Raw genomic sequence first — 22,572 nt, 5'->3', positions numbered from 1 at the left:
CAGGCTGACTTGCAGGAGACAGGCACTGAGCCTCACACACAGCACTGATTTAAGTCATTCTGGTTGAAATAGAGAACCATGAATCATGTCAAAAGCACCAAAAGATGCAGAACCCTCCAGGTTCACAGATGAGCTGTACCAGCGTTTAATGACTCTCCTGGTTAAGCCACTGTGATGACAAGAGGCAGAAGGCAAGCACCATTCTGAGCCAAGGAATGCACATCTTGTGGGGACACTTAAGTCACCCCTTAAGTGCCAGTGTGCTTTCAGACAGCTCACTGCACATCCTCCTGTCAGGGCAGCTCAGAAACAATCCCTTTTCCCTCTTTTTTGTGTTTAAAAAACATCAAAGCCAGAAAAAGGAGGGGGGTGGGGGGTGGAATCCAGCTTAGAGCAGAGCTCTGCCATGTGGAGGATGGAATCACACACTGGATTGGGCTGCAGGGACCTTAAAGCACATCCAGTTCCAACCCCTGCCACGGGCCCGGACACCTTCCACTAGAGCAGGTTGCTCCAAGCCCCTGTGTCCAACCTGGCCTTGAACACTGTCAGGGATGGGGCAGCCACAGCTTCTCTGGGCACCCTGTGCCAGCGCCTCAGCACCCTCACAGGGAAGAGCTTCTGCCTAAGAGCTCATCTCAATCTCCCCTCTGGCAGGTTAAAGCCATTCCCCTTGTCCTGTCCCTACAGGCCCTTGTCCAAAGCCCCTCTCCAGGTTTCCTGGAGCCCCTTTAGGCACTGGAGCTGCTCTGAGGTCTCCCCTTCAGGAGCCTTCTCTTCTCCAGGCTGCCCCAGCCCAGCTCTCTCAGCCTGGCTCCAGAGCAGAGCTGCTCCAGCCCTCGCAGCAGCTCCGTGGCCTCCTCTGGCCTCGCTCCAGCAGCTCCACGTCCCTCTTGTGCTGCTGCCCCAGAGCTGGATCAGGACTGCAGGGGGGGGCTCCCCAGAGCGCAGCAGAGGGGAAGAATCCCCTCCCTTGACCTGCTGCTCACGCTCTGGGGGTGCAGCCCAGCACATGGTGGGGTTCTGGGCTCAAGCGCACTCTGAAGCCGGGTCATGGGGAGCTTCTTCTCACCCAACACCCCCAAGTCTTTTTCCTCAGGAGCACTCCCAATCTCTCCACCCCCAACCTGTTCTGATACTGGGGGCTGCCCTGACCTGTGTGCAGGACCTTGCTTGTGGCCTTGTTGAACCTCATGACATTCACATGGGTCCACTACCCAGCTTGTCCAAGTCCCTCTGGATGGCATCCTGTCCCTCGGCCATGTCAACGGCACCACTCAGCTTCGTGTCATCTGCAAACTTACTGAGGGTGCTGCATCCCACTGTCCATGTCCTGGATGGATATTGAACAGTACTGGTCCAAGCACAGACCCCTGAGAGACACCAGTCAGCACTCATCTCCTCTGGATATTGAGCCACTGACCACTACTCTCTGGATGCAACCATCCAACCAATTCCTCATCCACTGAACAGTCCATCCATCAAATCCATCTCTCTCCAGTTTAGAGAGAAAATGCTGGGAAGGAACATTAGAAATGGACATAAAAAAAAAGGAAGTTCCTCCCTAGGACTTTTCTGGAACCTGTGGGAGAGCAGCGAGTGACACTCCCAAAGGAGCACGACCCTCTCCATCCTTCCTTCCAGAATCCCATTGTGTGCCCCCAAGTGTCCTCCAACAAACACAAAGCCCTTTATAATGCCTCAGAAATGGCAGTACCAGGCCATGAAGGAGCCTGGCCATGCACTGGGCCTCTGCAGTGGGGAAGTATTCATTAGGCAAAACATAATATCCTTGTACTGTGTGCCAGAAGGAAAATCCCTTCCTGACCCAGAGCAACCCAGTGGTTTAACACTGAGCATGAAAGCAAGACAGCAAACTCAGGAAGGTGATAACTAGCTCTTACTGCTGTTACTCATTCCCAAAGAGCAGCGTGTATCACGAAATGGGAGACAGGGAATGCTATGACTGACTACACCACAGCCAGAATGGCTTTAGGGGCAGTTATTTGCTCCGCAATCCTTTTCTGAACAGTTACAACAGGTTACCCAGGCCTGACTCCTCATTCAGTGTGCCCATCCAGGTATGTCTCTGTCCCACCCTTCCTCCATCCCCCTTTCCTTACCTTTCACTATCCACACGGTGTTTAGCCTGTGGTTTCCCTCTGTCCTTCTGTGGGGCTGGATCTTCTAGAAAGCTGTGGTCCAGGCTGTCATCAGGTACAAAGTCCTCCACGCTCTGTACCTTTGCAGGGGCTTCAGGGTGGGGAGGAGGAGCGGCAGCAGCAGGGTCTGCATTGGCAACAGCAGTTGTAAACCACAGGGTTCACCATAAGCAAGACAAATTTGCTTTTTACAGATCTATCCTGCCCAGGGTGGCAGCAGCCACAGAGCAGGACTTCGGCTACAAAGCAACAGAAGAGGAAGGATGTGAACAGGATACTCGAACCAGTCCAATCTTGCAGGAAAGCACTCAGAGACCACACACGGCTGCTGTGGTTTCAAATGCACCCTGCTGAGACAGGGTCCTCAGGAAACTCTCCAGTAGTGCAGCTGACTGCTCTGCAGGGACTGCTGCGGCTGCCTATGCCACCAACAGGCTTGCATGGAACCCCAGCCTGGCTGGGTTGGAAGGGACCTTAAAGCTCCTCCAGTCCCAACCCCCTGCAATGGGCAGGGACACCTTCCACTAGAGCAGGTTGCTCCAAGCCCCGTCCAGTGCGGCTTCTCAGACCAATGCTGCGTGCACTGCTCCTGTGTGACACCCCTTCATGATTTGGTTTCCTTTCCCAGACTGTTCAGTTCACCCACTCATCTCCTCCTGCTTTTTCAACTGGAACTGTCACAGACAGAATCGTCCACATGGTGTTTTTAAATGTAAACCAAAAACTGTGTAACCAAAAGCTCAAGAACTCCTGCAAACAGACGTGCTTTAATATAGCTCATTTGCAGACACCTTTACCCATCTTCAAGGTATCAGGATGAAAACTCACAAAATGAGCAGAACCAGGAAGCCTGAAGCCATGAACCTTTTCAGAGTTTGCAGTATTTAACCTGTTTCCTCTGCCCAGGCTGCACTTCACACCCAGGTCTGTTCCTTTGGGTGAAGCTTTGTGTATTTCTTTCTAGAGTTTGCTCTAGTGGCAACAGCTTTCAGATCACTTTTGCATATCAATAACGCTATTACTAACACCACTAATGCATATCAATAATGCTATTACTAATGCTGTTGGTGTGAGCTAAAAACAGCCAAAAGAATTATTACTGCAAGACTTCAGGGGAAAGCTTAAACAGCAGCTGCCATAAAAACCAAGTAGTACTTTGTGACAGTGATTGTTCAAGCGATTTCCAATTAGCTACTCCCTAGGTATGTTCTGTGGAGGTGCAGACCCTTGGCAAGCTGCGTAAACCTAATACCACTGACAGATCAGCTTTTCCTGCCTTTTGCATCCCTGCTAAAAAGCACCCTTGAAATACCAGGGCTGCAACAGAACCAATTGAACTAATTGCTAAAGCAATTCTCCAGCTAAGTGATAGATTTTAAAAGGAAAAGAAAAAGCAGCAAATCCCAAAGACTGCAATACTGGCAGGACACACTTTTCTGTTTTCTACATACCAATATGAAAGGGGTTTTTATTGACAAGGGATCTGCTCCTGTTTATTTCTGGGTAGGAAGAGCCATAAACTCCTGGTGCACTGTGTCATACCTGGTAACGGATTCAGGCTGCAGACTGTTGTGTGCAGAGCTAAACCTGAAAGATTTCAACATGTGAAGCTGCAAACCGTGTTCCAGCACCTCCTCCTTTCTTTCTGTGGGTGTCTCGAGAATGCTGTGAGCTCTAGGAATTGACAGTTTGAGAGGGAAGGTATTTCCAAAGGGGAATTCAAACCATGTCATGCTACTGATCTTTAGGCAGTACCAGCTCTGCAGCTCCAGTTAGCTTTGCCAACAAAATCAACGTGACAGGCAAATTGAGGTCTGGATCAGTAAAATTACATGCAACAAACCTCCTCAATGCTTCTGCCCTGCAACTTCATCCAGCAGGGCCCAGGCTGAATACTCTGCTCCTCTGCTCCATTGTGTGCTGGTGCTAAGGGAGAAGCCGAGGCGGGTGCCCTCCTCCTCAGACCATCTCCAAAGGAGCAGATTTCCCTGGAGGAGAACTGCTGCAGAGACTGCACTGACACGATCACTTCTGGCTGAATAACCTTTAAAACCAGCTCTCAGTTGCTCTCCGTTAACATACAGGAGCCCCTTTGGGCTGCCACACTTTTGTGAAGACTGAGCTGCAAATAGCTTCTCTAATGCTATTCAAGAGAGGGACTTTTAACAAGGGCCTGTAGGGACAGGGCAGGGGGAATGGCTTTAACCTGCCAGAGGGGAGATTGAGATGAGCTCTGAGGCAGAATTTCTTCCCTGTGAGGGTGCTGAGGCGCTGGCACAGGGTGCTCAGAGAAGCTGTGGCTGCCCCATCCCTGGCAGTGTTCAAGGCCAGGTTGGACACAGGGGCTTGGAGCAACCTGCTCTAGTGGAAGGTGTCCCTGCCCATGGCAGGGGGTTGGAACTGGAGGAGCTTTAAGGTCCCTTCAGCACAAACCAGTGTGGGATTCTATGCTATGATTCTATGATTCAAGAGGCATTTGTGCTCCTGGTAAGAAGCTGACGGTTATTTTATTAGTGTCTTCTGCATGTTCAGTGCCTTCATCCTGAAGCCACCCAACTGGCTGGACACAGTCCCCATCCAAGCCCAGAAATGCCCAGGGGTGACATCCAGCAACCTACCTGGCTGGGGAGGAGAGGGGTCTGGTGCAGGAGACGTCCCAAACAGACGGGAAATGATGCTGCGCTTGGGTGGCGGGGCTGCAGCCGGAGGTGCTGGGGGGGCTGCGGGAGGCGCGTGTGGCTGCAGGGCCTCAGGTGCAGGCACTGGTGAAAAGGATGGGGGGGGCTCAGGAGAGATGGTGGAGCTTGCGGGAAGTGGCTGCGGCGGCTGCGGGGTGCCCGGGCTGGAGCTGCCTGTCGATGTGGAGCTCGGAGGTACGATGGGTGACTGGGAGCCAGAGGAAGGGCTTTGCCCGTTGGTTGTTAGTGGTGACGTGTGTCCTTGACTTCGGGCTTCCATCATTTCAAGGAAGCTGCAGAGAAGATAAATTGCAAATATAAGGAATGGAGAAAACATGCTCAACAGAGCACTCAGCATGATGCTGGGCTGCTTGAGCCATGTGCTGAGCTGGGAGGGTGTGGGTCTGCTTCCAGTGATGCTGCGACTCCCTGGGCCACAATAAACCTGGTTCACCCACATGAGCTAAAGTCACTCCATCTGCATCGAGGTGTGGAGAATCCCAACCTGCTTTGTACTACAGGATGAAACCTGTATTTGCAACGCTGCTGGGAACTCCCTGGATATACAGACTATAACAATGTGCCAGGGCTTGAAACGACAACCTTAAGCCAGTTCTTGGACATATGTCTCTGAGGGAGTAAGTGCTACAGTAACGGCACATTTTTAGATTGTGCAGAAGAGATAAGAGTGTTAAAGAAAACTCAAATGCTATAAAACCCTCTTCTTTCAGCCAAGAACGGGTTCGAGAGGAGAATCCTTGAACGCCAAAAGAAAAGAGCTATGCAGAGGGCTCACGGAGGACTGACTGCAATGATCCTTCTCGCATGTGCGGACACACAGGCAGTCCCCCCCCGCACGCACTCCTCCTCTATGTGGGAGGCAGCGGAGCCAAGCAGCAGAAGCTCTGAAGCAAGTTGTGGTCGTGGCTGGACTGTTGCCTAGAAGAGCATTAAAGCCTACACCAGCAGACAGGGTGAAATGCTCTATCCCTTTTGCAGCTTCCTCCTGCAGCCCACTCGGAGAGCAGCCTTTCCACAAGCTGTATGCAAAGAAACACCAACAGAAAGACAGGCTCCTACCGTGAAGTGGTCTCAAAATGAGATCTGCCACAGGTGTAAAGAAGACACCCAAAGTGAAGTACCATGTATAAAAGGGGTCATGGTCTCGCCCCTTATCTCATTAAGCCCAATGAACTAGTGCACAGAGGCTCTGGGTTCAACTGCTTCTGCAACACAGACTCGGTTGTGCTTCAGGCAAGGAGGATGTTAAAATAAAGACTCCTCTCCCATACAGAGCACGGCCTCGTCCTTGAGCTAGACATCTTCACTGGAATGACTGCAGAGCAGAAGCAAAGAGCAGTGGCTAAAAGACTCTAACCCCCCCCCCCGAGATATCATTTCCTATTTTAAGGAGCAACCTGATACACTTCTAAAGAAGAAACTAATATACTTTGTGACCAACAGTGTTTGCAGCACTGGAGAACAACATCCCCAGGAAGCTGCTACTCGAGTTGCAAAACCAGCAGTCCTCGACTAAGGAACTGGCTGAAGCAGAGATAAAGGACAGAACTGAAAAGCACTATTAGCCAGGAGAGAAATCCTTGGTAGAGTTCCTCAAGGACTGGCCTTGAGATATATTCCAGTGAAGCAGCAGGGACCAGGGAAATGCTCACGAGGTTGCAAGATGGGAGGCAGCATTAGCAGAGAGGAGAACATGGACAAGATACAGGAAGAACTGGATGATCCTGAATAACAGAAATGGGAAGAAATTCAACAGTACAAAGGAAATAGTCATCTGCTTAAGGGCGAGGAAACAAGGGCTCCTGCTCCAGGTTCACCACATGAGAACGGCCAGGACTCTCCCTGCACACCGGACCAAAGGCTGCAATGCAGCGATGCCTGGGAGGAGCAGCAAAGGGGCCTGGCTGCCACACCACTGTCGAGGCACCTACACCAGTGCCATGCTATGGTAGCTTCACTGATGCTTCCACCAGGATTGGGGCAAGGCTTATGTGCTTATTCCACCCAGCAGACTGGCTCCAAGATAACAAGCTCTTGGCAGAGCTGAGATTAGAGCATCCATTCCAGCATCCTCCCTCCCAGGGAACGGGTAGCTGGGGTGAGCTGTGCAACAACACGTTCCACTGAAAACGATGCATGGATTTGTCATGCACCAAAGAGAAAACAGAAAGGAGCTTAACTCTGGCACTGAGTTCTGTGGAGACTGCAATAGGTTTGTTTGGGAGGTGCACAACACATCATCCACACCACAAGAATATAACAGTGTATTTTCAATACATCTCTGCAATGGCGCTGCACGGCTGAGCAGTCGCACATTGCTCCTCTCCTGAGGAAGGGTCACCACAGGCCTGAGGAAGGGTCACCACAGGCATCCCTCCAGGCAGAGCACACAAGGTGTCTGGGATGAGGGAAGGATAAGCCAAGTGTACCTGCCGTCCAGCCTTTGTCCAACAACGGGAATGCTCTTTGCCCACGGAACGGCTGTGGCCTGAAAAGCCATTCTCCAGACTCACCTGCACAGGGCATGCGGCTCTGCAGATCCACGCCAGAAGCATCGAGTGCTCAGTCCTGCCACCCCTCCCCTCTGGGCTCTGATCCTGGCGAGCCCAAGGCAGAAGGGCTGGATAGCTCTGCTTTGTGGTACTCGTTCCTCCTCCTCCCAAGCCCCACTCAGGGTTAAAGGCTCCTGCCTCCCACCTCTGAAGACATGGGATTCCCTGCCACTGGATCTACACTCACCCCTGTTCCTGTTCACAGCAACAACAATCCCGGCTGGAAGACCGGAAAGCTTGGTCACTGCTGCATCCAGCATCCAAGATGCTGATGCCAGCGCTGCTCACTCTCCTGGCTGAGCTGAGCTCCACAACGGTCTGTGTGAGCACCTAAGTCACCAGTGCTCCACGAAAACAGAACCAAACAACCTCTGAGTCTGAGCAGGACACTGGGTCCCACCATCAAGGCAAGTGGGTGACTCAGGCAGAGGAAGACAATTGTCCACTGAAGACTAAGGATCCTGTATGGAGTACACATGAAGCATGTATATAGTCATTTTAGGATACAGAATATGAAGCTCACAGAGTACTTAAAGCTGGACCTAACAAAACACAGGACGTTCTTTACAATATCAGGGTATTTGAAGATTTACTGTACTTTGCATTACCAAAGCTGTCCATTTTGGAAACAACCTGCTTTGTTCTAGGCAAGTAGCCAGCTCCAGAGGGAGGGAAGCTGTGACTACCACCTGTTTCTCCTGCAGAAACACAGGAATTTTAAGAGCTGGAGGGAGAAAAACGCTCCATAACTGCAGTATAAAGAGGTCAGCTAGTCTGGAGGTAACACACAGGCAGGCTGCTTCTGCACCTGTGCTTCTGCCCGAGCCTTGCTCACCTACTTTATGTGAAGGGCACAAGAACAAGAGACGGCAAGTTATTTTTAGTAGGAAGACACAATGGTTATTTGGGACAGCACAAGACAGGCTCCTACCCCAGCACAGCACCACAGCGAGCTGTGGCACGTGTGCTTTGTGTCACCTTCCCCATCTCCAGCCAGACATGTGGGCCAAGCTCTGTGCTGTGTGCCATGGCACCGGGGAACTCAGGATGGTGTGATCCGGGTTGTACATGGGCTGCACCATCCAGCTCTGCTGAGCTCTCATATTCAGATCTTCTGCCGTGAAGGAGGTGGGTGGAAAAACAGCATCCATGAGAGCGCTGCCAGCAGCTCTCAGTAATTTCCAGGGTGGAGGTGTCTGAGCATCCTCCACACTCTGACAATACTACATAATGCATGAAAGCTTTCTCTGGCTTTACACACGCTCTTCAGAGGCACACGCGTGGCTGTTTTGGGAACACACCAACCCGAACCCGCCACGTGACTGCTTTATCTCATATTCTGTACAATCTGGCTACTGCGTTCCTTGTTCCAGCATTTTTGTCATCCTTCACAAAAGGACTCACTCAACCTTACTGTGAAACAAGCAGCTACATGTCCACACTTGGGGCAGTAGACTGGGTCCTATTAAAAGCACAACATGGGTGTCACATGCTGTGACCTGAGCACACTTGTTCCATTGGGATATAGACAGCAGATGTGCCACCCAAGTGCACATGGGTTGTCTGTGTTTACCTACGTGGCCCCTTGTTACCTTACAGTCCTTCCATTTCAGACGGAGTAACAAGCCCACGTCCTCAGGATCCCTGGCTCACACTGCCAGTTGGAGCTCTCACAAGAGGAGACTTTATGCAATTTTAAAGATGAACATGCTCTGCGGGAACAAAACCTCATCAGGGCCTGAGGTTAGTGCTGCTCTGCTCCCAGAGCAAACACAGCAACCACACAAGGATTTGTCGGCCTCACAGTTCCTAAAGCTTCCAGTGCTCATGTTCATTTACCACTGAAGACGGGAGCAGCCTGAAGCGTTTTGGCTCCTAGTTCTAACGTGCTGTGATCAATTTTTCCAGTGTATTTCATGTGACAAGGAGGGCTTTGGGTTATTGCATTAATTGGGAAAATGAAGATTAATAGGCTGTGTGGCATCACTTTAACTGGGGTTATTGAGGGTTATAGATTGCCACATGTTTGGTTGGGGCTCATTAAAGCTACCGAACCTCATTCTCCCTAAGGCCAGGTCCCTGAATGTGAAATCGGTTGTCAAGCGGGTTGAATCCTGGTGCCCAGGCCCTGCACAGCACAGTCCCTCCCCAAGAGCTCCTCACGTTTTCCACTTGACCCAAAATGGATGCAGCAGGATTATCCCCCCTGCACAACACATTGGACACACTCCATGTTCTCCCACTCTCTAGCAAGAGCAATGATGATAGGCTTAGTTGCAATTAATTCTCAACGCTGCCACACACAAAAACATGACCTGGAGTGCCATCGAGTACACACTGGCTCCTGATCTGTCTGACGGCAACAGTGATTCACAGCAAGAAGAAATGATAGAGGTGGGGCAAGGGGAAGCGAAACCAAAGTGGCTTTGCTTTCCTAACTGGTCATTCAGCCTTTAGCTGGTGTGATTCCACGTGTACCTCCACAGAGCTAAAGATACAAGAGAACAGCTCTAGCAGCAGGTCCTCCTGCCAGACAGTGCTGGGGTTACTCAGCACCATGGTCTTAGAATCCCAGACTGGTTTGAGCTGGAAGGGACCTTAAAGCTCATCCAGTTCCAACCCCCTGCCACGGACAGGGACACCTTCCACTAGAGCAGGTTGCTCCAAGCCCCTGTGTCCAACCTGGCCTTGAACACTGCCAGGGATGGGGCAGCCACAGCTTCTCTGGGCACCCTGTGCCAGCGCCTCAGCACCCTCACAGGGGAGAATTTTCTCCTTCTGTCTTCCCAAAATTACAATCTGTGCTCAATGCAGAAAACCCAAACAACAAACCAACCCCCAAGACCACTCAACGGCTGTGCAGTGAACAGAGCTGCCTAATGCAGGGAGCATGGCTCCCAGAAGAAGACTCCTCATCAGGAGAGCACAAATGCCCTTTTGCAGTCACTGGTCCATCATCCATAGGACGAGAGGAAATGGCCTCCAGTTATACCAGGGGAGGTTCAGATTGGGTATTAGGAGAAATGTCTTAACCAAAAGGGTTGTCAAGCAGTCGAACAGGCTGCCCAGGGAAGTGGTGGAGTCATCATCCCTGGAAGAATTTAAGAGACGTGTAGGTGTGATACTCAGGGACATGGTTTAGAGGTGGCCTTGGCTGGGTTAACATTTGGACTTGATGTTAAAGGTCTTTTCCATCTAAATGATTCTATGATTCTGTTATCTTTCCTACCTGGACAGTAGCACCTGCCCATCCAGGGTGAGCTGACGGTGCAGGTGACAGCCGTATGGAACGTAGGCAGAAGGATTTCCATCATGTGGCAAACCTGGGACAGGTCCTGCCACTGCAGACGTTGTAGCCTGGATCAAACAACAGCTCAGATAATCTGAAGTTCAACTGCTTTGGATGTATTTTTACAAAGACTGACTAACAGTTTGCTTAAGAGCTCTTAAACACAGGGAATAAACAATCTGAAAACTCCTTTCTTACGAACAGCTCTTGAGAAGAAGTTGGACCTCACATTTTACAAATCAAAGAGTCACAGAGGTTGACAGGTGACAACTTCCTGAAGCTTCTTAACACTAAGTGTCAAAGAAGATGGGATTTCTCACAAGGAATTAACTTCAGTATTCCTTTTGACTACCTTATAGTAATTCCAGGGGGTGCGAGTTAATCCAAAGAGAGTTGATTACTTCACCCTTGAAATGAAAGGATTTTTGATATTAAAAGAAGAATAATACTAGAGAAAAATGCAGCCAAACATAAAAGCTCATGAAAACCATACATGAAACCTGCTTCTATTGCCCTTTGCAAATGTTTCCACCAGTAGCTTATTCCTGAAAACACGAATATGCAGGAAGAGCTTCCACAGTTTCCCCAAAGCTGTTTCTCCACATGCACCATCCAGTGAGGGAACAGGCATGCCGGATATAAAGAAGTCTTCCTTGTGCCAGAAGATAAGCTGGGGAGAACTAAAGATGGAAAAATTGAGCACATGAAGTATAAATTTAGAAGAGTGAAAAAACAGTCACTGCTGTTTGGTCAATAAGAATTCAGGAACTCAGAAAGGGCTGAAATGAGGTTTTGCATTGAAAATGTAAAATCTGAGACACCACAGGGCAAGTACCAGAGCCAGAGGGGTGGTAGGAGGAGAGGAAACCATACATGGAAAGAGCTGGAAAGAGCTGGAAGCATCTAAACGTGTCTTAGAGAGGCAAAGCCCAGCCAGGGGCTGGCTTACATCAGCGATGAGGCAGCGTTGTGTGCCACCTCGTGTCTTCTCTGGGATCCACATTTGGGAGCACTGCTGTTTGTCCTCGGTACAGCCGCAGCAGGATGAGCGCTTGTTCTCTCTGTTCCCACTGATCCTAATTTAACATCAGTGTGACAGAGCAGCGACCAGACGCACACAGGAGTGAATGAAGTAATAGAGATGTCCTGGCACTGTCACCTTGCCCTGCTCCACGGCCTGATTTTATGGCAGGAGAGCAGGAATTGCCTTGGAGGAGGTGCTGCAGCAGCCGCCCTGCCTGCAGCCCTCAGTGCCTGCAGAAGACAGTTTTCTGCTGGATTCATGAGCTGAAGTGGCACATGTGAGGGTCCAGCAAATGCTAAAGCTGGTCAAGCATGAGAGGTGAGTAAGTAGCAAGATCTTGTGGCTCTCTGCCAACTCTTGATTCTTTTAAGTATCTTCCCATTACTGTTGCAGTATAAACTAGAAAACAATCTGACAGCACAGCCCACACAGCCCAGTCCTTTGAGTAGGGACATCAAGAGAACTGCTGGAGGCAGGAGGAGACTAACTGGTCCCTAAGGAAAGGAATGAGGTGAACCCTCTGGAAATAGTACTGCTCTGTGGGAATATGGTGTATTTCAGTGCTCCCAAAGGAAAACAACTGACGACAGTTATAGAACCTGAAACCTGGTCTGAAAAACGCTTGTGAAAATGGCTGTGCATGAATATTTCATAACCATCGACTCGAACTTCCAAATAAAGCTGCCTGTAAAGGAGCTTTTTGCAATTCATTCTGGGGTTGACTTCTCTGGCTTGCACCTCACTGCAATACAGACCTTGCAATGGGAATTCACGGAACACATTTGTCAACACCACACAAATCTGAAGAGATTCCTGCTCATTGTGCTACAGATGTACTGGCTTTGCAGGGCTCAAAACAGCAAATGTTCACCTCCAGCAGCAGGCAAACAGACAGGGTTTGAACAAACACAAGGCAGCAGGAACTGGCCACTGTTTCAAACCAGAAATGCACAGAGGAGTCCAGAAGTATTCAAAGGGAACTAAAGACAATGATGTTGTTGCTGCTACTTTCTGCCTATCCCAAGACACACAACACACTGCAATGCAATAGCCAGAAGAGGAGGAACCAACTTGTGTGCTGAGCAACAGAGAGATGGAAAATATCTCCTTTCAGCCCCAGAGGCTGTAACACACATATCTACAATCCCTTCAGCATGTGCTGCCTCTGGGTGTGCTCAGCTCCACCTCCACTGCCCTCCCTAGATCATGTGCCTGTAGGAACCAGACCCTTCCACAGGGATCCCCATGTGCATGCTTGATTTCAGGGATGCCCTTTCAAAGTGACATTTTACAAGACCCCCACCCAAAAAAACCCCTAAATGTCACCCACTGGACCCTTCAGCCTGGCCACATGCCGGAGCTGGCGCTGCCCAACATTCAGGGGACACCTAGACCCCAACAAACCAGAGAAGATGGCTCAATGACATACAGTTCGTAGTTCTGATCTTCTGTCTCTTGCTGCACCGACAGCTCCTCCAGCGTCGCATCGATATCCAGCTGATTGGTCTCCAGCTGTCGCAGCAACGTCTCCCTCTGAAGAAAGGAAAACAAGCTGGGGCTGAGCAGGACAGGCCACTGTAACAGATCCCTGTGCCCTCAGAGGGCACGGCAAGATCTCGTGTCACCACCCTACCCACAGCGATGCATTAAACAGGAGCTTTGGTCCCTCTCACGGTGCTCAACTTAAACACAGAAGTACAAAGGGAAGCAGAAGCAGCAGGAAAAGTATCTGTGTGCAAGAAAGTACCTTGTTCTGTGAGCTGTAGCCAGCCATAAGGTAATCATGTGTCATGTTCAGACACAGCATTGCCAGTTGCATTTGGGGAACAGATTCAACTCCTGTGGAGAAGAGTTGTGCAACCCATTCATTCTGATCTTTCATTTTTCCCTGTGCTAAAGAGCGAGCAGGACCCAGCTGATGAAAACCTCACAGTCATTTTCAGCGTCAGGGCAGATGAGTGAGCACAACCTGTCAGCTCAGTGACATTTCAGAAGCCACTGCCCCTCTGCCCTCAGTTGCTGCCCCACAGATGGGGACATTCACTCCAGTCCATTTCAGATGTGCAGCCACGTGAGCAGCTTCACTAATGGAAGCCAGGCTGGCTTCATTCAGTCCTTACCTTCCCACATTTCCAACTGAACCCAAGCAAAAACCTCAGCTGAGAGGAAGTGCTGGCTCGAAAGGCTCAAAATCAATCGCAAATGGTCATGGGACACTGATCGCCTGGATGGCGACAGGAAGAGATCAATAACCACTTGCATCCTGCTGAGTGTGCAGGGGCATGGCCAGCCCCAGGGGCTCCCTGCAGCGCATCCAGCAGCCCATGGCCCCGAGCTGCAGGGCTGGTGCAGCCTCCCTTCCTGCAGGAACAAGCCACGGCCCCGTACCACAGTACAAATCCTGCCCCTTTCCCACAGCTGCCCCACGCTGGGCACTGCTGGCTCCCCCGCAGGCTCTGGCACCCACTTGGCTCGTGGGCAGGCTCCAAGCAGGGCAGCTCACACACTGAATTCTGGAGTCAGAAGTCCCCATGTTCAGTGCCTGGAAGCACCAATCCTCCCTCTCCCACAGCCCACATGCTTGATGGCACGGGAAGCAGGGACAGCTTGTGCTGTCATGAGTCACAGCATTGCACAGCTACAGCAGGGGCTGCACCACGGCCCAGATGGGAGCAGACAGAAGAGAACCCGCAGGTTTCCTCCAAACTACCAAGATTTTGGCTTTTATAACTACATCATCCTCAAGATACATTTAAGCTATGACAAATCCTTTTGAAGATTAGCGTCAATAACCATGCTGAATCTTTAATTCCATGTTTGACAACACAAATGCTCACTGCAGAATGATCCTGTAGGGAGTAAAAAGCACATAGGAGATCTACTACACAACTTACAGAATAACCTCCCTGTGGGAATACAACTATTTGTATGAAGCAGCGGTGTTCAGACTCTATGTACATATACTATTGGCAATGTAGAATCCCAGACTGGTTTGGGTTGAAGGGACCTTAAAGCTCACCCAGTTCCAACTCCCTGCCACGGGCAGGGACACCTTCCACTAGAGCAGGTTGCTCCAAGCCCCTGTGTCCAACCTGGCCTTGAACACTGCCACGGATGGGGCAGCCACAGCTTCTCTGGGCACCCTGTGCCAGCGCCTCAGCACCCTCACAGGGAAGAGCTTCTGCCTCAGAGCTCATCTCAATCTCCCCTCTGGCAGGTTAAAGCCATTCCCCTTGTCCTGTCACTACAGCCCCTGTTGAAGAGTCCCTCTCTGGCATCCTTCAGATACTGGAAGCTGCTCTGAGGTCTCCACAGAGCTTCTCTTACCGAGGTTGAACAGAGCCCCAGTTTTCTCAGCCTGGCTTAGCCTGTGCTTTCATAGACACGACAACTTTGAAGCTATCAAGAAAGTGCACAAATTTAACGAGCAAGTCACTCGTCTGCCTTCTCTAAAGCACAGCACAGCAGTGTCTGAGGGAGCAGCCAAGGCACAGCCTGAGCCCTGCATGGAGCAGGCTGATTCATAGCAAATTCTCCCATGGCTGAAACCAACAAGCAAGGCATAAGTAATTTCTGTTTTGTACTGTAAGACCAGGTAATTCATAGCAGTTGATAATCTCTAAACATGCTCATTTACTGGAAGATGCAATCTTGAAGTGTAAGAGCTTCTATCATCACTTAAGCTAATTTACTGCTTCCAAGGCATTTAGATTCTTCATTTTTACCTTTGCCATTGCATTAACAGCTTGGAGTGATCCGTATTTCCTTTGCTGGGTCATTTTTATTCACCATATTCATAAGCTCTATGCAGATGGAAACTCGATTATCATGTATACAAAGAATTACGAAGTCATCCGTTAACTCAAGTTCCCTTTATTGTGGTAGACAGACAAGAAAGCTTCAGCAAGACATGCTGTATGTATTTAAACTTCCTCCACTAAACAAAGTGCTAATAAGGATCTTAGAATCCAAATTCTAGACTTTGGAATTTAAATTCTAGATGTTAGAATTCAAGATTGGAGAAATTCAAGATTCTTGAAGTAACAGATTTCATCCTTTCATGTATTCATACATTGTAAGCAAAAATGAGACAAAAAAAGAGCAAGTTTTCTGCTTCTTTGTCCTCAGTTTCCTAAGAAGAGTGAGATAAATGTGAGCAAATCAGCTGAATAAACAGAGACAGAAGGAACACTGCTCTCCAGTGCTGACCCTGGCACTTAGATAATGGCTATTATTAAACAAGTGGTTTCCTTTCCTCATACTTTGCCATTAAGACATATCCCAGAGTTGTATTTATGTCAGTTTTCACAGATGACAGTAAATTAAGAACTCGGATTGACTCAGGAGAGGCTTGCATTGCATGTCACTTGTAAACATTCATCACTAGGGATGGATATTCAAGTCCACTTTAGTCCATTTAAAAAAAGAAATTCTATTTTACCAGGCTGGTATTAAAATATTAAAGAAACAGCTTATTTTTAGCAATGACCCAAAAGAAGGGAATAGATCATGTACCACAGCCCCGTGCTTCGGCTGGATGCCACTTCCGAGTGCTTCCTGGGACAAGGCAGTTCCAGCTGTGCACAGGACTTCTCCTTCCAGCACAGCAGCCCAAGGCCAGGCTGACCTGATCCTGTTTGCACATGATGTGGGCCACCAGCAATACCTACAGCTGAACCGTGTGCTCAGGTGTGACAACTTCCCCTGGCGAGGAACTGACAACTGACTGTGGGAGGGGACGTGCTCTGTGCTGGGGTATGAATTTCAGCCACTGCTTTCTGCATGAAAGATGCATGAATGTAAGATGAACACTGAAATGTGCAACTTCAAACCAACACACTGAGCACCACCCCTGTGAAAGGCTAGCCTGGAGTCTCGCACACAGTGGAATCTTCCCCTTGGGAGCTGTGAGAGGGCAGGCCAAGGAACACGGAGAAACCTCGGCACTTGACTGAGACTGATTAAATCCTATGAGAGAGCTGGGCTGGGGCAGCCTGGAGAAGAGAAGGCTACTTAAGGGGAGACCTTAGAGCAGCTCCAGTGCCTAAAGGGGCTACAGGAAAGCTGGAGAGGGGCTTTGGACAAGGGCCTGGAAGGATAGGACAAGGGGGAATGGCTTTAACCTGCCAGAGGGGAGATTGAGATGAGCTCTTAGGCAGAAGCTCTTCCCTGTGAGGGTGCTGAGGCGCTGGCACAGGGTGCCCAGAGAAGCTGTGGCTGCCCCACCCCTGGCAGTGTTCAAGGCCAGGTTGGATGGGGCTTGGAGCTGGATGAACTTTAAGGTCCCTGCAACCCAAACCATTCCAGGATTCTATGTGTGTTTAATACCCAATAGCATTCCTTTCCTTCAACCCTCTTTGCTCCAAAGTACCAGGGAGGTGACTCCTTTCTGGAGCCTGGTACTGGCTCTCTGAAGGAATAAGCAGAACCTTTAGGAATGAAGTCTGGCTGCAATTTCCCTACAGATTTGAACATGCTGCTGCACTGGTGGTTACTAAGGCCAGCAGCACTCCAAGGCAGGGCTCCCCGAGCAGCAAAACGCCCTGAGCCACCCAGCAGCAGCACAAAGCCCTTCAAGCACAAGGCAAGTGGCTCTGGACAAGAATAGTGCACCACATCCCAGCTGAGGTCTGACACCAAGCAAAGCCCCAAAACCAAGGTGGAAGCAACCCAAAGCCTCCCAGTTTGCTGTGTCACCTGCCCCAGCACACAATGGCAAGGCCAGGGATCTCCCGCACACCAGAGGGAAGGGGAACAAGCCATCTCTGTGCTGAATCCTATGCTGTGATTTTATCAGTCTGCACATAAAGCACCTGCCTGCAATCCCTGCATGGGCACAGAACTGCAGGAATTAGCTTTGGCACTGCTGCTTTAAAGGAAAAGCCAGGCAGCCATGGTCTGATCACTCTCCCCTGGAGTGACAGGCACAGGACAACTCAACTGCCACCTTCTGTGTCGAGGTACAAAGAACGGAGCACACATTTACAAGCATTGTTTGCATGTGCCCATCCAAATCTCCCCTTGCACATTTTGGGAACTAAACTGTAATGAGAAGTCTTTTGGGGTTTGTTTCTGCTGTGTTGAATGATTTAATCACATGAAGGACACAGCATGTGTGAGTCTACGTGGCACTTGCACCTTTTGGACTATGCCCAGTGGCACCCGAGTCCATTGAGCTGAAGAACCGGTCACCTCATTCCCCTCCCCTCTCCCAAGCAACCATCACTGGAATCTCCAAACAACTAAAGGTTATATCAGATTTAGTTTTCCTATTTCCCTAAAGACCAAGATTTGTCCAAGAAGTTCTGTGGCTTTGGGACAACTCCCTTATCTCAGTGTCCTAATTGCTTTCAGTCTCAGATCAATAGATCATGTTTACTTCTACACAGCACATTGAAATGAAAGGTCCCTTAACACTCACATCCTAAAGCTGCTTCCAAGCAAACCTGATACTACAAATGCTTTGGTATTTCCTGCTTATTACTATGGCTACGGAAATCACTGCATATACTATTAACAGTATCATCATGAGCAGCTTTCAGAAACAACTCTGGCAGGAAGGCTGTGCTCATGTCTCGGTCACTTACCAGCATCTATCTGAGAAAAACAGGAGATCTATAAAACTGACAAAAGTAACCTGGGAACTAATTATTCTGCATGATTTCCACAAGACATCCCTTTACCATAGGAGCCAAGGTTATAAAACCAAACATGTAGCCAACACCACGCTGGTAGACTTCAATCTACTCCACTGAGCAGCAAGTTGGGTCTGAATCTCAGATTTCTACAACATTCTCCTCTAACATTTATTGTTGAACTTCTTCTACTGGGTTTTTACACATTCAGTTTTCTTATTCTGGTTCTTTCTGCCCTGCAGCCTGAGGACGTGGTGACATTCACTAATAGATGCCACCTTTCCCTAACCCAGCATTCCATGGGGATTACTTGTATAAAAATACACAGAGATTTCACTTTCTGGTGAAAGATAATCAAGATCAACTGCCTGCTGTTTGCATCCAAGAGAAAACAATGATACATCATCATATGTACCCCCAAAAGCATATTCTGTTGATTCCAAAGGACCCCTCTATGGTCACCCCGAAGGTCCTCTTCTAAAGGACCACAGCTGAGAATTCCACCCTTCCGTGCCCTCTCAGCTTTTGTCTTTCCACTCAGCCCAGCCAAGCAGCCTCAGTTATGAAGGGAATGTGAGAGTTGGATCTGTGCACAGGCAGACAGCAGATCAGTCAATGGCAGGGCAAAGATCTTCAGCAGTTGTCCCTGAACTGTTCAGTTCATGACCAAATCTCATCCGAGTTTTAACTGAGCAGAACTTAAATACTAAATTTAACAAACTTGGCAGCTACACCACTGGATGCAATTCCCTTGCCAGTGTTATTCATCACCTTGGAGCCTTTCTCCAGAGGTGAGCATTTGTGAACCCAGGAGAGTCCTCTGGCAAGCTGGGGCATGTTTAAGTCACAGGCACCAACGTACTGACATAATTTTGTTGTAACAATGCTTACAAAACCAAAAATCAACTCAGGATCCTTTAACAGCAAAGGAAACCCCAAACCTCAAATTCCCGCCTTAGAGACAGAGCGAATGAAATCCATTCCTCTCACCCAGCACATCACGTATACCCTCAGTCTTACCTGCAGTTGCAAGAAGGGGATGTTGAAGAACTTGTGCAGGTACTTGAGGCCAAAGCTGTTCTTCATGGAAGACTCAGCATAGCGAAAATATGAGGAGCCAGGAGGCCTGTCTCAACCAGAGAGGTAGAGAGAAGAAAACTGAAGCGGACAGGGACTGCAGACACAGAAGAGGCTCTTGCTGAATGACACAGAATCCCAGACTGGTTTGGGTTGAGGGGACCTTAAAGCTCACCCAGTTCCAACCCCCTGCCACAGGCAGGGACACCTCCACTAGAGCAGGTTGCTCCAAGCCCCTGTGTCCAACCTGGCCTTGAACACTGCCAGGGATGGGGCAGCCACAGCTTCTCTGGGCACCCTGTGCCAGCGCCTCAGCACCCTCACAGGGAAGAACTTTTGCCTAAGAGCTCATCTCAATCTCCCCTCTGGCAGGTTAAAGCCATTCCCTTTGTCATGTCCCTACAGGCCCTTGTCTAAATCCCCTCTCCAGCTTTCTTGTAGCCCCTTTAGGCACTGGAGCTGCTCTAAGGTCTCCCTGGAGCCTTCTGTTCTCCAGGCTGAACCAGCCCAGCTCTCTCAGCCTGGCTCCAGAGCAGAGCTGCTCCAGCCTGTATCATGAGCAATCCTCATTTACAAGCTGAGCTCTCAACCCCCAAATGTAGGCTAGGAGGCCATTCTGACAAAATTCACACTTTGTTCCTCCTGAAGGGTGTTGCTGTGCCGCAGCGTCATGCGGCAGCAGATAAAGAAATACCATGTCAGGACACTGAGCCACTGGTTTACTAGACTGGGGGTTTCCCACTGTACAAGCAGTTCATTTCCCAGTGAAGGTTTTGCAAACAGATCTATGTAAGTCACATACAGAGATGAACTTGTAAAGAAATGACTGCACTATGGATCAAACCATGTCTGTGTGCCTGACATAGGGATAAACAAGAGACAAGGATTGAAAAAAAAGCCTTAAAAACATGAATCCACAGAAAAAAAGTACAATCTATTGGCTCCTGACCAACACATAATATTTTACACTAAATAGCAGAGCACCTCACATCTCTGCCTGGCTGGCCAAGCAGGTGTAGGACTTGGCTGTGCCCAGTAATGCTCTGTGGGGATGCTCACAGAGGAGGCACAAGGAAGACGGTTGCACTAGCTGGCTCTCTTATAGCAGGATTATTTGGAGTAGAGCACAGTTGTGCTACAGGGAAAGGATCTTTTCACAAGAGAAGGATTATCCAGAAAAAAGATGAGTCCTTGGGAAAAGCACCTCTGAAAGGCACACGCTGTTTCCAAGGAATATGAGATCAAAGAGCCCATCATGTAAACTGAAGCTGCTGCATGAGACACTCGGAGCTATGACAGCCCAAAAACTCGGCACAGGTCAGAGGATGCAGGTGATGTGCCTCTGTCAGCAACCCGGTCATCGATGGTGCTGGTGCCTGGTGGCCATGGAGCCTCTCACCTGTGCAGGTTGTCGATGAGGTCCCGCACGTCGCCGGGCAGGATGACCCGGTGCTCCCCCATGTCTCGGTAATTCCCAAGCACACACACTGGAACGTGGGTCGGCACTTTAGGAAGCTCCCTCAGAATATAGTTGAATGTCCTTCACCATAGGAGAGAGAGATAAAGGCAGTTGAGTGGGAAGCATCATTCTGTGAGCAGTTTCATGCATAAATCACAGGGGAAATACCCAAAGAAAGAATTCTTTTCAAAGGTCCTCCCAAGCCTGTGGCTCCTTTGCCCCCCTCAGAGACACACATGAACTGTAAATATGTTTGTATCATTCTTTATCTGTTTATCTGGTTTATCATTCTTTCTATCTCCAGCAACAACGTGACAAGTTCAATAATCCACTTCCACCAGCAACCTCCCATCTCCTACAGCAGCATTGCCCTCAGACCTACGAACCGGTGTGGGTCAGCAGAAGCAAAGGACACCTTCCCTCCAGCTGCCAGGAGGCTCACTGACCCACACCACACCTGGGAACCACAGGCTTCAATATACAGCAGGAACTCTTTCCACTTCTTTCCACTCCAGCTTCCATATGTCTCTCCCCCTCCTCAGCAGATGTGCAATGTGCATAGTTCATTATTCCTGTGTATTAATGCAGCCCAGGGCCTCTGAACCATCCTCACTGATACCAGGCTTCCAAGGGATTTCTCACAAGCATTCCCCTTCCCATTGTGCTCTGCAGAGCAGGGGTGTGACGTGCCCAGTGCACTCTGAGCCTGCCTTAACACTGATTGACCAGCCTCAGAGAGCAGCACACTACAAACTGCAGTACTGGAGCCCGCCAGAGACCACTTGTATGAAACAAGCCCAGAAGAAGAGTAAATTAAAAGACATGCCAGAAGATAAAGCTATTTTTTTAAGGGATACAAGCTAGTTTCAACTCATTACGTTGGTTATCAGCTCCAGAGTCCATATGGGAATCACGAAGTCTGGAAGTCATTTGTTTTCACTAAACAAGTGGGAGTCCCATGGCACATGCCACTGAATGTGTCTTACCACTGCTTGGTGATGTCAAACATCATCACTACACCATTGCAGTTTTTATAGACATCCAGGAACTCTGCATCCAGAGCCATTTCGGACTCTGCCTGAAGGAAAAAGACAAAGAAGCAGTAAATAACTCTGTTCAGGCTTGCAGAGAGCACAGCTACAGTACTCAACAGGCAAACAGTCACTATATCCATGCTATCACATTGTCGTCACTTAAGCAAGATACTGAGTGCTTCAGAGCTTCCACTGCCCACAGGAGCAGGATGTGAAGCACCTCACAGTCACTGAAAACAAACATGTCTGACAGCAACTGCTACTGCACTGGTAAGATCATGGAATCCCAGCCTGGTTTGTGTTGGAAGGGAGCTTAAAGCTCCTCCACTTCCAACCCCTGCCACGGGCAGGAACACCTTCCACTAGAGCAGGTTGCTCCAAGCCCCTGTGTCCAACCTGGCCTTGAACACTGCCACGGATGGGGCAGCCACAGCTTCTCTGGGCACCCTGTGCCAGCGCCTCAGCACCCTCACAGGGAAGAGCTTCTGCCCAAGAGCTCATCTCAATCTCCCCTCTGGCAGGTTAAAGCCATTCCCCTTGGCCTGTCCCTACAGGCCCTTGTCCAAAGCCCCTCTCCAGGTTTCCTGGAGCCCCTTTAGGCACTGGAGCTGCTCTAAGGTCTCCCCTTCAGGAGCCTTCTC

At 49.6% G+C, this 22,572-nt stretch overlaps 1 protein-coding gene across 5 annotated transcripts in view; it reads right to left on the bottom strand.

The window, feature by feature from the left end:
* Positions 1-22,572, bottom strand: part of RABL6 (RAB, member RAS oncogene family like 6) — a 54,412-nt gene that overhangs the window by 14,227 nt on the left and 17,613 nt on the right. For all 5 annotated transcript variants that reach the window (XM_030506674.1, XM_030506671.1, XM_030506670.1 and 2 more), the window contains 6 exons: positions 21,884-21,975; positions 20,838-20,978; positions 19,382-19,487; positions 13,156-13,259; positions 4,781-5,133; positions 2,124-2,289 (listed from right to left, as the gene is read on the bottom strand). In XM_030506674.1, the coding sequence (XP_030362534.1) occupies positions 2,124-2,289; positions 4,781-5,133; positions 13,156-13,259; positions 19,382-19,487; positions 20,838-20,978; positions 21,884-21,975 (962 nt within the window). The remainder of the gene's footprint in view (positions 1-2,123; positions 2,290-4,780; positions 5,134-13,155; positions 13,260-19,381; positions 19,488-20,837; positions 20,979-21,883; positions 21,976-22,572) is intronic.

This window comes from Strigops habroptila, chromosome 15 (genome assembly GCF_004027225.2).
Source record: "Strigops habroptila isolate Jane chromosome 15, bStrHab1.2.pri, whole genome shotgun sequence".
NCBI classification, from domain to species: domain Eukaryota; kingdom Metazoa; phylum Chordata; class Aves; order Psittaciformes; family Psittacidae; genus Strigops; species Strigops habroptila.
Note: the sequence above shows the minus strand (reverse complement) of the source record. Positions and strands in the feature narration are given on the sequence as shown.